This window comes from Gossypium raimondii, chromosome 8 (genome assembly GCF_025698545.1).
Source record: "Gossypium raimondii isolate GPD5lz chromosome 8, ASM2569854v1, whole genome shotgun sequence".
Taxonomy (NCBI): Eukaryota; Viridiplantae; Streptophyta; class Magnoliopsida; order Malvales; family Malvaceae; genus Gossypium; species Gossypium raimondii.
The window spans coordinates 59,635,035-59,649,379 of NC_068572.1; the positions used below are offsets into that span (position 1 = coordinate 59,635,035).

At 30.5% G+C, this 14,345-nt stretch overlaps 2 protein-coding genes across 2 annotated transcripts; both read left to right on the plus strand.

Moving 5' to 3' along the window:
* The first annotated feature begins 5,322 nt into the window (after positions 1 to 5,322).
* LOC105792660 (50S ribosomal protein L17, chloroplastic) lies at positions 5,323 to 7,429 on the plus strand. The gene is made up of 2 exons (XM_012621333.2): positions 5,323 to 5,650; positions 6,885 to 7,429. Exons 1-2 carry the CDS (start codon positions 5,437 to 5,439, stop codon positions 7,292 to 7,294), a joined length of 624 nt encoding a protein of 207 aa, XP_012476787.1. The 5' UTR covers positions 5,323 to 5,436; the 3' UTR covers positions 7,295 to 7,429.
* A 1,213-nt stretch (positions 7,430 to 8,642) lies between these two features.
* LOC105792661 (uncharacterized) lies at positions 8,643 to 14,146 on the plus strand. The gene is made up of 5 exons (XM_012621334.2): positions 8,643 to 8,757; positions 10,367 to 10,755; positions 10,878 to 10,915; positions 11,023 to 11,089; positions 13,510 to 14,146. The coding sequence occupies exons 2-5, from the start codon at positions 10,453 to 10,455 to the stop codon at positions 13,909 to 13,911; spliced, it is 810 nt and encodes a 269-aa protein (XP_012476788.1). The 5' UTR covers positions 8,643 to 8,757; positions 10,367 to 10,452; the 3' UTR covers positions 13,912 to 14,146.
* Positions 14,147 to 14,345: the final 199 nt, after the last annotated feature.

Genomic DNA, 14,345 nt, shown 5'->3' on the forward strand with positions numbered 1-14,345 from the left:
GAGCATATCCAAAGCTTGTTCTAGATTTTGACATCACAAATATGTTCTAACACATCCTCCTCGACGGTTGTCTTTAATATGAACATTGCCTTACTAGCTTTTATTTTTCATTTTCTTAGACTGTAACTTGCATCCTTGACTTCTGGTTGCGTCATTTCATTACCACAGACAACCTCCCAAAAGTCTTGTCCTTACATATAAGAGACATTACGCAAGTTGACCATGTATTATAGTTGTTGTTATTAAGCTTCTTCATTATGCCGACAACTTACATGTTTGTTATCATATAGACAAATGATTATCACAATTGAATACCTAAATAGTGGAAGTAGTTTGTGAATAATACACCAAGTCTTTCCTTAATCAGAATTTTTCCTAAACATATGCAATTTCACACCACCACACTTCCCTCCAACAACTAGACTCGAAATTTGGAATTTTCATTTCAAATAAATTTTATGGTACACATTAGAATATGCATATAAAAGTTAGATTATTTTTAAAATATATAAACTAAAATCGATGAAGTCATTGATATAATCATAAATCATTTAAGTTGACCTCAAATCTTCAATTAATATTTAAATTATGAAAAAAATGTTATACTATTGAATTTGGATAACTTAGGGCCGCAAAGAATGGACAGTTTGATAATAGCTAAATAAATGCTAACATTGAAAAACATTTGGCATTGACTTTCTGATTTTGAAAATATTCATTTTGGTACAATGATTTTAAAAATAAATTCAACATAAAAAAAATGGGCATTGACTTTCTGTTTTTGAAAAATATTCAAGGTTGATTATAATATAGGTACATAATTAAATTGGTGAAAATTTCAGTAAATTCCATGAATCAAAATGGTTGAATGTATCAGTTGCATTAAAAGGAAATAAAATATTAAATAAATATTAAACTCGGTAGATAATTAATAAAAATATGTTTAATTAAATGCTAGTCTTTGATCTAGAGTCAAAATCAAAAGGTTAAAACTTTTAAAAATCATAAAATAAAAATGTCATAGTTGAATTTGCTAATGCATAAAGTGAGGGGCGTTCAAAGTTTGACATTTGCTTGCTCTCTATTTCCCATGCAGCTTTATAACTTTTTATTTTTCAACTATGACCCCATAAAAAAGAAACATGGTCAAATCAAATTTCCAATAGTTGTACTCAATTGTAATAAATTTAAATGTTTCATACATTAATAATGAAATAAGACTATTTATTTATTCCGTAATAGTGCCTTATATGGAGTAAAACAATTTAATTTGGTGATTAGGGTCCTTTTGTATGGGCAGTACGTTTATCTGCTGTTAGACGGTGACGGTTAGATTAAATCTTGTAGTGTGAAACAAAAAGAAAGTTAAATACACTGTATTGGAGGTAAACGCTCATTCAAAAAAGCCCTTAATCTTATTGTATTGGCTAAATTTACTTGGACTACAACGATTATATATTAAGGATGTGTTTTACATTGCATGAATCTACTCGAGTGAGGTTGCAATAATCATTTCTTGCATACACTGCTTAATTAATCCAACAATTTCAACATTTATAGTGTCAAATATAAAAATTATATATATATATATATATGAAGTTACAATTACAAATACACTTGAATGTCGTAATCAATTCAACTAGTACAAAGCACGATTAAATGGATAACTATAATATATATGGACCTAGATAAGAATAAATATAGATAAAGTGCAAATATAGTAAAGTTTAAATCAGAATCAAGTTTGAATTGAATATTTACAAATGGTGTACATAAGATTTATAGCTGCACTTCGAAATCTCTAAGCTTTTAAGATTTCTTGTATTTATATAATTAATTACTAAAATAAAAATATTAAAAGAACAAATAGCATTAAAAAACATACACAAAATACTTCTAGTGGCTTTAGAATCAAGGAGAAGCCAAAAAAAAATTAAAAGTTAAAATTAAATTATATATTTTATAATAATAAGAATATAATTTATTTATTTTAATAATTTATATATTTATAATTTTTAAAATGTTAAACCAAATTTTATATTTTTAGTAGATCAAAATTTAATTTTATTATTATTAATTTAAAATTTTATAAATAAAATAATATAATAAAAATTTTAAGGGTGTGGGCCCTACAAACCCCCAATTCCACCCCTGTTTAGAAATTCCATCGTAATCAGAATTTGGGTAAAAATAAAAGCATTAATGCGACTTGTTTAGAGAGTTGATATTTAGGACTCAGTCTAATAATCATAGCTGCTGCAATGGGTTAGATAAGGTAGATCGTACATTTTGTATAATATTTTATTCTACTTTTTAAATTTTAAATTCTGACCTATTGATAAATAATTTATCCCTATCTTGGTAAACGACCAATGTTCTGGAAAAGGTGTTGGTTCTATAATAATTTCCACGGGTGGGTGGATTTTGTTTTTGAAAAGATGGAGCATTAAATAATATTATTTAAATTATTAAAATATAAATATAAATAATAATAAACAATTATCTTGATCGGTTTAAAAAATTTCAAAATTCATGTTTGTATACCATATATTATAAATATCTTAAAAAGAATATGAAATTATAATTGTTGAACAATATAAAATCGATAATTGAGTGCCAATGAAGCGTAAAATTATAAAAGTAACTATTTTGAAAATGTAATTTAATAGTAAAATTGTTTGTGTTGCGGTTTTATTTACTAGGTTCATAAGGGTGTATTTAATGATGAGTGTATCAATCTTTAATGTACAAATGTGAGGTAAATTATCGGGAATATGTAATAAATTAGAATCACTTGTCGTAAATGTTGAAAGAGTGAGGTAAATTCTTATGTTTTGTTTGCTTACTATTTACAATTTGCCTTATCACTCCTTTCAAGCATTTAACTTGAATAACTATTTACATGCATAAAAATTTAAAATAATGATGATACATATTTTCATATCTTATACTGAAATAATCACAAATTCATATTCAATATCAACGTTCTGAATTTAGTTGGATAAAATATATATTTATTAAAATTTTATATAAAAATTAAATAAAATTTTAATTGAAATAATGAAATTAAAATTTTAAAACCCGTATTTTAGTTTCAAATTTTATTATATATTATATATTATTAATTTTATATAAAATACAAATATTTTATAATAAATAATGGTGTAAAATATAATTTTTAATTCCAGTAATATTTAATTAACTCGTAATCCTGACTAAGCACAAATTAACATGAAGATGATAATTTAGCTTTCTAGATGCCATTGATTAATCTAATAATAAGTAGTAGAAGTTATAGACAGTTGATGGGACAGTGGGACACTAACCCAAAATAATAGTCAGCGGTTTGATTTTTCTTTTTCTCTCCTTATCAAAATTCAAGTCAAATTAACTCGAATTCATGCATGTATCTATTTAAAAGATTTTGAGGGTGATTGGTAAATAGAATTTTAGGTTTTTTTTTACGTTTATTTTTATATAAATGGAGTATTGAATAGTTAAATTCTTTAATAATTAATGTTTAGTGAATGGAAGTTTATAAGAATTTGTTGAAAACTTTTAAAAATAAAAAAAACGCATGGATGAATAATTTTTTCGACAGTTGATTGGGAATGAGATATGTGAAATGACATATTTGACCATGCTTACTCGAAAATTACTCTTTTTGCCACATGCTCTCAAACCTAATATAGGTGCCAAGATACGGTAGCCTCCATTCTAAAACGTATTCACTAATTAATTTATGTATTCTTAATTGTTTTTTAAATTTACTTATGTAAAATGATTTTTTATGCAATTTAAAAAAATTGCAAATAAGGAATTTAAGAAATTTGTTTATTTAAAATTTTAAAAATATTCACTAATTAATTTTCATAATGGATGTTTTAATTCATTGGTAATAGTGTTTTATTTCAATAATTTCACCCAATAAAAACTAAAGTATTATAAAAAAATACTTAACAATAAAATGTGTCATGCATTTATTTATCATTTGACACATATCAATTTTCAGTTATCAACTATCGACCAATTACCAAACAGGGCCTTTATATTATACACGAGTTAGGGATTTAATTTTTGTATTTAATTTTTATTTTAAAATTTTAATCTTAAACAAATTGTAGGTATTATATTTGTTAAGTTAAATTTTAGTATTTAAGGTAGAGAAATATCCACATTGTATCATGTTTTAAGGAATTGCCTACATAAATTGTTGTCTTGAATGTTCGAATCCTAGCGAATTATTTAAGTGAATTCTATGAGTGAACAATCATAGTAATGGGAGTTCATGTCTTCAACTAATCTACTAATAAATACAAATTATAAACTTATTGAGTCGAGTGGTAAGAAGTTCGATATTCTTTAAATAAAATTTTAGTTTAAGTTCAAACAACATTGAGACAGTTTCTCCAATTTCAAAAATCTAATTGATTTAATTTTAAATTTAATCAAGATCAAATTTTATTAATATTTTTTATTTTACACTAATTGTGAAATTAATTCTATATTTTAATTTGAATAAACATTTTCATTAATTAAAATAGGGTATAAAATTATTCGGAATTGAGCCTAAACTTTCATACCTAAATGATAATATTATTATTACTACGCCAAGAAATTATTAGCTTAATTTAAATAATTTTAATTATTTGAAAATATAAATATTGATATTCACCTTGATTTTCGAAAATAAATGGTTGATGGGGCATTTATCCCAAAATAAAGCCATCTCAGATGTTAAAATTGTCTTCCATTTTCCCTTCATCAGCAGGCAAATTATTTTCAATTTTGTGTATGCATTATACTAGTCTAATTTTATGCTATAATTGCTTGGATATATATTTGTATATATTCTATTTGTAATGGTAAATTTTAAAAAATGTATGATAAAAATTAAAAATATATATTAATATTTTGTTTTTATTTTTGTATGGTATATATTTTATAATTAATTAATTAAAAATATTTTTATTAAATGAATTTGAAAGATTGAGCTTTAGCTCGATTGATATGGGTATTATTGTTAATGTAGAAAGATATGGGTTCAAGTGTACTGAAGCGCACTATTTTTCTATTTATGGGTTGAGAGGATCCACGGATAGTTCTAAACATTATGTTAAAATATATATATAATCAGAATATATAATAAAATTGTTTAAAAAAATCATTTTGCCGATGAAAAAATGCAAATTATGTTGGACATATTTTGGATTTGCTTTTGCTAATTTGAGCCCAAGGGGATGAAGTGGAGTATTTAGGAAGTCCAAGCCCAGCCTTAACATTTTCAATCTCTTTAAGATAAAAGCCCCCCAATTTATTTCACTCGGTTTTCGTTGTTCTTCAATTATCCATCCGGTCTTTTTTCTACAACAAATTCCTTATCCATTCTCAGTTTTCATCGATTCCCAAGGCCAACCAAGAAAACCCAGACTCAAAATGGCAATGTCGATGGCAATTGCCACCGATTGTGGAAGTAGTAGGTGGAGTATGGCGTCTTTGAAATCTGCTCTGCCGCGGCTAACTTCCACAGCTTCTTCCATTAAGTTACCATGTCGCCGCCGTGCTCCTCCGCCTGTCAAATCGCCTCAGCTTGTTCGCTCTTTCACTGCTCTCTCCCCCGTTAACCCTCTCCATTCCCTCGGTTTCTCTGGTAATTTTGGTTACTGAATAATTGAAAGAATATGCTGAAAAATGTTGTGTTAATCTCTTAATCTTCTAAAAACTAAATGATTTGGTTGAAGATAACTGGTTTATCCATTTGTTTTTTATTCCATTTCTTGATGCAGAACAGAATTTAGGATTTTATGAGATTACTTTGCTGAATTTGCATGTGATTTTTTATGTTATTTCTAGTTTAAGGATTTGAGGGGTGTTTTCCCTTGTATTTTGCTTTACTGTTCTAGTTCTGGTTTCTTGTAGTTTTAGGACTATGAATCAATAATGAATTTACCATGAATTACTGAAATTTGGCGGTTAAAAGAACTATCCAATCCCTCTCAATTTCGTAATTGAGCAAATTGGTCCCTCTCCAAAAAAAATCAGAGCAATTTAATCCGAGATAATTTCGAGTGAACAATTAAGGGCAATTAATCACGAGGTTAATATTTTCCATCAATTGTACATTGTTTTGATTGGTATAATAACAAATTTAGATCTTAAAGTTTACACATTCTGTTAATTTGGTCTTAATTTAACAAATTTATCGTACAACATTTGTTTCAATGTTGAGGCTGAATTTGTTGAATTTTTTAGAATTAAGGCCAAAATAACAAAAATGTAAACAATGATGGTTAAATTTGTTATTATACCGATCAAAATTATGTACAATTGACGCAACACATTAACGTTGTGATTAATTATCCTTGATTGCTCACTTTTGAAGCTGACAGGAATTAAGTTGCTCCAATTTTTTTAAGAATGACTAATTTGCTCAATTTCGAAATTGATAGGGACGAGAGAGGTATTTTACCAAATTTGGCTTATATATTGCTTTAAGTTTTGCCATTTGATTGTTGAGATTTTGATATTAAGAGAACTAGTTGACTGAACCATAGGTAGAGTTTAAGTCTTTCATTGACATAAATTCTCGATTCGATACTTGAATAATCCTTTATCCCTTATTTTAGGTCACTTGGTTATGTATTATATTACTTGGGCCTAATCGAGAGTGTCGGATACCATAGGTATCCGATACGGAATATTCAATATTTTAAGAGCTTTGCCTTTGAGGGTTTTAGAAGCTCATATCTTTACATCTATACTTGAATATGCATCAGATACGAATATAGTACTTGAATGAAAAATGAGCATAGGAAAGTTCTAATAGATGGTTTTAGTATCTATATCTTTGTTTGTTATGTTACTAATCATACTAACATTGGCAGGCCTCACCAGCTTTGAGCAAAATTTCACCATAATTGATAACGGTGGCCGATTCTACGCAATGCGGCATGGCAGACGAGTGCCTAAGCTCAACAGGCCACCTGACCAGCGGCGTGCACTCCTGCGAGGCCTCACGACTCAGCTCCTTAAGTACGGTCGGATCAAAACCACTCGGGCTAGGGCAAGCGCTGTGAGGAAGTATGTAGACAAAATGATCACGTTGGCGAAAGATGGTTCGCTTCACAAACGAAGGCAAGCTCTTGGCTTCATTTATGAGAAACAGATCGTGCACGCGCTCTTTGCTGAGGTACCGGAGAGGTACGGTGAGAGAAATGGTGGATATACAAGAATTATTCGAACCTTGCCTAGGCGAGGAGACAATGCACCAATGGCTTACATTGAACTTGTATAGGTGAGGTTCCTTGCATGATTCTATGAACATTGTTGCCTGTTTTGATACTACATTAATGCTGCTGAACATAAGTTTGTCTTGTATGAATGCTAGATGGTGTTTTTGTTAAATTTCATACGAGCTTGATTTTTTTCATTGAATCATAGCTTAATGTATATTAGTATACACAAAAATGATAATATAAATACGATATGAATATAAAATGTGTCTAAATATTCGTAAAATGAATTATTTACATATAAAATTATATATTATAATATGTTAAATACAAAACAAGTAATTCAAAACTTGAAATAAACAATTTTTTCTCTTTTATTTTATAATCATGATCAATATCATTATATAAAAATTCGTGTAATATTTATTATTATATAATATTCGTAACAAAAGTTTTTAAAATTTGTCTTATTTTCTAATCGTTTGAACTAAAAATCAATAGTTCAGCCAGAATCTAAAAAAATTAGACGAAAATTGAATCGATACAAAATTATTTGAATTAAATTTAAATTTGATTTTATAATTTATAAAGTGATTGCCTTTATTTCTATCATATTTCTTTGTATTTATTACTTTTTTTCCTTTTTATGATTTTTTCTAATTATTGAGTCATTAATAACTAAAATTTCAAAATTAATTTTCTTTATTAAATTCACTTTCTAGTAGTTGATTCTCGGTACATTTTGTGGTGCTTTACTATAGTTTTGCAAAATCCGACATTGAAAATTTTGGTGTTATAGTGAACTAACCATCTTTGCAATCCACTTGTCCGCGTATAACATTTGTAAAACATCAAAATAAATGGCAAATTTTTAATGAATGGATTATTCTACTCGTTTAATGTACAAACATTGCTAGAATGCTTTTACCTGATTTACTAAAACCCCATTTCTCTGGTTAAAAATTGTCACTAGTGTGATTGAAACATCTCTGACTTGATCCAAACACACCTTTAATTTAATTAAGGTTAAATAAAATTTGATTTTAAAATCAACTTTAATAAGGAAATCATTTTCTTAAATTCGAATTGAATTGAATTTTTACACCAAAGAATATCTGAAAAATAAAATAAGCAAAATGACATTCTAGGTTTAAGGTTTAATTTTTATTTTGGGTAAATTATAAAATGGTCACTCATATTCGTTAAAATTCTTTTTTTTTTAGCTACACGTTATATACTTGTAAATATATGATCTCCCACAATTAAAAGTTGTTATGGCCTTAACGAATAATTATAGTTAAAATATTTAATTTGATACTTTCACAATTTTTTTAACAATAATTATAAAAAAAAATTCTTTAAAACTTCTGAAAATTCATTATTTATTTTTTAAAATTATAATTAAGTAAAAGAAAATTTAAAATTCATAATTTCAAAAATCCCTGTCCCAATTTCAGCCGCTCGTCTTCCCCGATACTCTTCCATTCCATTCTCTGCTGCTACGGTAACTGTCACTCCTAGCAAGGTATCTTTCCTTCTTGCTTAATTTTTTTATTTCGTCTCTTTCAATAATTTTTTATTTCGTCTCTTTCAATTGATTACGAGTCATAATTGTATTGCTTTTTTGTTTATAAATTATAGTACCAAAGCTTATCTATTTTACGTACAATTGCCAAACTTCCTCTGTTCACCTTCTCTGATAAACCGCATCAATTTGAGCAGCTAATTTTAGCTTAATGTTTAAATGTTACCCTTTTTTTCTTTTATGTACACTTTGGGTTCTTTTTAATCTTTGCTTAATTCGAAATGGGTGTTTGACTTCCATAGCTGATAACTTCAAACATGCTATATTTAGGGACAGGTTTTTTTTTTTTTTCATTTAATTGTTTGTTTTAGTTGATTTTATCTATGGGCTTTGTGAGATATAGCTTATTTTGTGCTTTGAATTACATGTTTTAAGTTTTAACTAGTGGTCCGTTGCATTTGCTGGTAATACGCGTAGGATGTGTTAATGGCCAATCCTCTCCTTTTGTCATTTAATTACTAGTTTTTAGTTAGCTTTGCTTGAGTTGTAATGTTGAGTTTATGAGATATTTTTAGCATCTCTTTAGTGCTTCAAATGTTTGCTAATAAAGTAGCACATTCTCATTCATATAGGGATCTTTGGAGCAGGCATAGGTGGAAAGTTTTGGTTGCTTTAGTTGTAATGTTGGGTTCATATATATGTCTGGCAAATTTCCTTAAAAGTTCACATAAAAGTGCTTTTAATAAAATTCATAATATAATTTATTTTGTTGTAGTGGAGACATGAATCTTGTGTGTCTATTATTTCTCATGTGGGCATGTCCCTTCTCTTTGTTTTCACTTATGATTCTTGCTTGACCAGAGTCAACTGTGTCCTCCATTTCAGCTTCTGTTCTTTGTTCCAAATTAGAAGCCATTTCTCAGCTTCTTCACAAATGGAAGTTGTTTCTTGATGTTTTTCAACTCTGTGTTTATTTCTTTTGAGTTTGCTATCTGTTCTTTATTTCTCTTAAAGGTTGTGTCATTTGCTTGCTTTAGCTGTTCAAATGGTCTAGATTTCTACATTACTTTACTGCTGCTATTATTATTAGTATATTTTTCTCTGATTTCCAAAGATTTGATGCATTTTGTGCACTGTATGTATAGGCTTACGAATTTTCAATTATTAAGAACAATTGCTAGCTGCATTAAAGCGGCCAAAGTTAACTTATAGTTATTTGGCATAGAAACCAACAATTTTTTTCTTCAATGAACAAATGACAAAGTATAATGTTTGAGTTATGTCTATGTTTTCACTTTAGTTTTCTAACAGTAGCTTTTGATTTTTTACCATGTAACTCGAAGAAATATATTCGACTTGGTTCGGAAAATTTTCAAATTGAGTACGATTGGTAAAATAGGACTTGTTAATTCGATTAACGCGAACTCTTTTCGCTAGATTTGATTGAACCCGATCAAACACTCACCTCTAAATTTAATACCATTGCAGTGAGAATGCATTTTGGCCTTAAATTCTAAGTGCACCGAAGGCCCTTTGATTTTCAAAGACTGAATTTTGTTTGAAAGAAAATATTTGGTAAAATTTTTATTATTAAATTTTTGTGCCTCAGTTACAGACAGCGAGAAAGAGTACAACAGAACAGGGGCGAAGAAAGAGATTAAGATAACACTAACAGAGCGACAAGGAAAATAAAAAATGGTGTTGCACTGTGGTACATCGATACTGATTACCAAACCCTTGTTAACCTTCACTCATTGTCGCAAACCCAAACCTAAACACCAATTTTCACGAAAACCATCAAAATTCAGTTGCCTTGTAGCCAATATTGGGGTTGATGATATTGTTCAACTCGCCCATAACAAGGTGCTGGTGGCAGCTGCTGCATCAGCAGCAATTGGGCAGCTCTCAAAGCCGTTCACTTCTGTTCTTCTTTATGGAAAAGATTTTGATTTCAAAACTGCTTTTCAAGCTGGAGGCTTCCCTTCTACCCATTCCTCTGTAATGCCACTTTTGCCTTTCTTTCTCTTTGGTAACACTTCATTTCTTCAGTCACTTTGTTTTCGTAACCGTTTCAAGATTATGCCCTCATCTTTATCTTATCTTATCTTATTTACGGACAGTCTGTTGTGGCTGCTGCAACTAGTCTGGCTCTTGAAAGGTATTTGCTCTTGTCTAACCATTCAAACTTTCCTTGTATTTAGTTTTATGCCTCTAGAATTGGAATTCTTTTCAAACTCTTTATACCTATATTTATTTATATTTCAGGGGTTTCTCTGATTCAATTTTCGGGGTGACGCTGGTCTACGCAGGCCTTATCATGTATGACGCTCAGGTATGCAAATGCTCTATTGTGGTTTTTTCCTTGTTTGTATGAATGCTATCTGGGTCACCTGTTTTGCTTTGCAAAGTTTCAGTTCTGCCGCACTGGACTTTCATCTTATCCCTTTCAATGAAGTTGTTTTTAGTGACGGTTTGGTCTTGTATCATGTTGATTCTTGGCAATAGCAATATAATCCTCTTTCTTTATATATATGAAGCAAAGTTTTGCTACATTTCCGCACTATTCTCTATAGACAGAAACAAAAGCGTCAACCATTAGTTAAATTAATCCCCATTCTCTACTCAGTAGTTCTTGACTTGGAACATTCACAATAACTTTGCAATAATACAATCTATTCCTTACCTCTCCTTTGATTAGCTTGAATAAGTCCTGAACTTGCCTTGGTGTACTTCTATGAAGTCTTCTGTTCTTTTCTCGACAAAGCACATAAACATAAGCATTCCATGTAAGTTGAATGAAGCTTGAATAGGTTTTCCTCTGATTTTCCAAAAATCCAAGTAATAGCATCCTGCCGTGTCTTTTGTACAAAATTCATATTGCAGGCCTGCAAGATGTTGTCCAAAAGCAGCCTCGAATAAGAGCATTAACAAAAAAATATGATTTCTGGTCTCCAGCTCTACTCCATATAAGCTGCACTCTGGGGGAGTTTGATGACTGACCCTAGGAAATCTTCCTGCTTTTTATGGGAAATCTAGCCTGAAATGCTAACCAACAGATAAAGGAATAGCATGGTATACAAAAATTGCACTATATTAGTTTATGCCAGGGAACCTTTTCCTGTTTGTGTCTGCACAGTTCTTAAAATTCGCTTGCTTCGAAATTTGGTCCATCCCAATCCCATTGCCTAAGATCCCCTTGTTGCACCCCTAGTTGTGGAATCCAACTTCTAAGCTGACCAGTTTTTTCCACGCCCATTTGTGCCATTGGAGTCACTGAGCTTGCATAACATTGCAACCCTTTTAAGGCATATTGATTAACCCATGCAACCCATAATGAGTGAGTCAGCCTTCACTAATATCATCCACAGATTTCTCATCAAATGGCTTTATTTTAAGTCGCAAGATCTTTAATGCCAAGGCCTCTTTCGGATTTTTGGTGGCAAACCCCTTTCCAACTCACTCTAGCACCTTTAGTTGAGCCATCAATACCTTTCTAGAGGAATGAGTTGCATAACTAACGATTTTTCAGATTTCTACACCTAAAGTGTTGCAAACTAAAAATTACTGTTGAATAAGTTGTAACCTTTCATCAAAGGAAGGGCATTTAGCTGTCCAACTTCGAATTCTTTGAGTAATTTTCTCAATGAGAGGAGTGCAATCCGTATGTGTCAAATTTCTTGTTACCAATGGTACACTAAGGTACCCAATAGGAAGGGTTCCCAGTTCCAGATCAGTTTGCTTCACAATCTTCTATAACTCATTCTGACATATTCTAACACTAAATAACTCACTCTTAGAGTTGTTCATTTGCAGTTCTGATATTTTATAAAAATATTCAAAATATTACTAATAGCAAGAACCGATTCGAACAATCCCTTTGTGAACACTAGCAAGTTATCTGCAAAACAGAGTATGGTGAGCTACAATTTTTTACATTTTGGGTGATACACGGACACTCCACTTGCATCAACAGTATTTATAAGCCTGAAAGCACATTCATCCCTATGATGAACAAGTATGGGGACAAAGGGTCCTCCTGCCTAACCCCTTTTGCTCCTAAAGTATCACCTTAACCACTGATCATTTTGGTTGAGAGGCACTTGTGATAACTACGTTATGCATTTGGAACTCAGGTTGCTAAAATCCTTGACATTGTTTCCAGTATGGGGATGCATTTGTGGCTAGTTACTTTTGCTTTAGTCCAACTGTACTATTGTAGCAATGCAAGATCCTTGCCGCTTGTATATTTGTAATATATTTAGTACATATAGTGTATATATGTTCAACATAAGCACACAAATATACATACATAATTTTCAATTATATATATGTATATATATTCAACTCGCACTGATAGGTCCTCTATGCAGCTTTTGTTTTACTATTCTATATTTTTACTTCCTGTTTGATTGACAGATTCTGCTTTATATTAGTTTAAGAGTTGTAGGAGGAGAAAAAGAATAGAATGCATATGAACTTAGTGAGTAGAAACCTCATAAGGTCTTGGTTTATTCATCATCTGTATTTATACATCTTCTCAACATATACGTGATCAATGTTTCCAGAAGTGGGATCTTTGATTTGTTTAAAATACCATCATAACGCTGGTGATATACATGGGCATGGCTAGTTAAAGCTGTGTTATCTTCTTTGGTCTACGTGTATACAATATAACTTGGTTATCTGTTAGTAAAAAATATTAGCAGGACAGTTTGGTAGAATCTGAAGTAGTCATAGATGTCGGTTTTGTAGGGGGTGCGAAGAGAAGTAGGCAATCATGCAAGAGCACTAAATACAATGTTACCCAAGGTAGAGGTTAATTCAGTTGTCTATGAGGATCGAGATAACTTGATTGATTCCCGAGAAAAAAGTTCCGAGAGGCTTGGCCCTATATTATCCAAGAAATCAAGTTCTTCAACTTCAAAAAATGCGAATGTTCCAGTATTAATTGCTTCTGAGAAAGAAACAAGGCAAACTAAAGAGGCAGCAGCATCGTTTGAGTTTGCAGCAAATGATTATGCAGGTTTAGAAGGTGATGCCAATTATAGTCAAGTTCGACTGAAAGAATCGATCGGACACACAGAGGTTGAAGTCATAGCGGGGGCATTATTAGGTTTTGTGGTAAGCTTGGCAGTATATTCGATAATTACGTGACATTATACGTTTTATGTCATATATATATTGCACAATATTCTTTATTGAAAAGAAAAGGAATTCTTTTAGCAAAGTTGGGTGTTCCAAATTAGCAAAGAGGGAGACAGATAGGTTAGTCCAAAGTTATATTGTATACAAAACCCCCTTTGTATACTTTCTGAATTACACAATGCAGAAAACTTGTAGAAATCAGACTTTGCAAGCTCTAATATGTTATTCAGTATTTTGTGTAAAATCCCTATATATGTATGTATGTGTGTGTACATGTATATCCATTGAAGATTCGTTTGGGTCTTGGCCCTTGCTATTTCCGTTCAACCATTGTCTCTTCCAATTACGGGTCATCAAATTTCGGTTAAAACTGAATTAACCGATCGAACCAATCTAATTCGATTAATCGGCCGGTTAACCGATCTAATTCGTTCGGAGGTCGA

Coding starts and splice junctions, on each gene's coding strand:
- LOC105792660 (XM_012621333.2), top strand. CDS start 5,437: ATGGCAATGTCGATGGCAATTGCCACCGATTGTGGAAGTAGTAGGTGG. Junction 5,651..6,884: donor CCATTCCCTCGGTTTCTCTG/GTAATTTTGGTT, acceptor TAACATTGGCAG/GCCTCACCAGCTTTGAGCAA.
- LOC105792661 (XM_012621334.2), top strand. CDS start 10,453: ATGGTGTTGCACTGTGGTACATCGATACTGATTACCAAACCCTTGTTA. Junction 10,916..11,022: donor ACTAGTCTGGCTCTTGAAAG/GTATTTGCTCTT, acceptor TTTATATTTCAG/GGGTTTCTCTGATTCAATTT. Junction 11,090..13,509: donor TTATCATGTATGACGCTCAG/GTATGCAAATGC, acceptor TCGGTTTTGTAG/GGGGTGCGAAGAGAAGTAGG.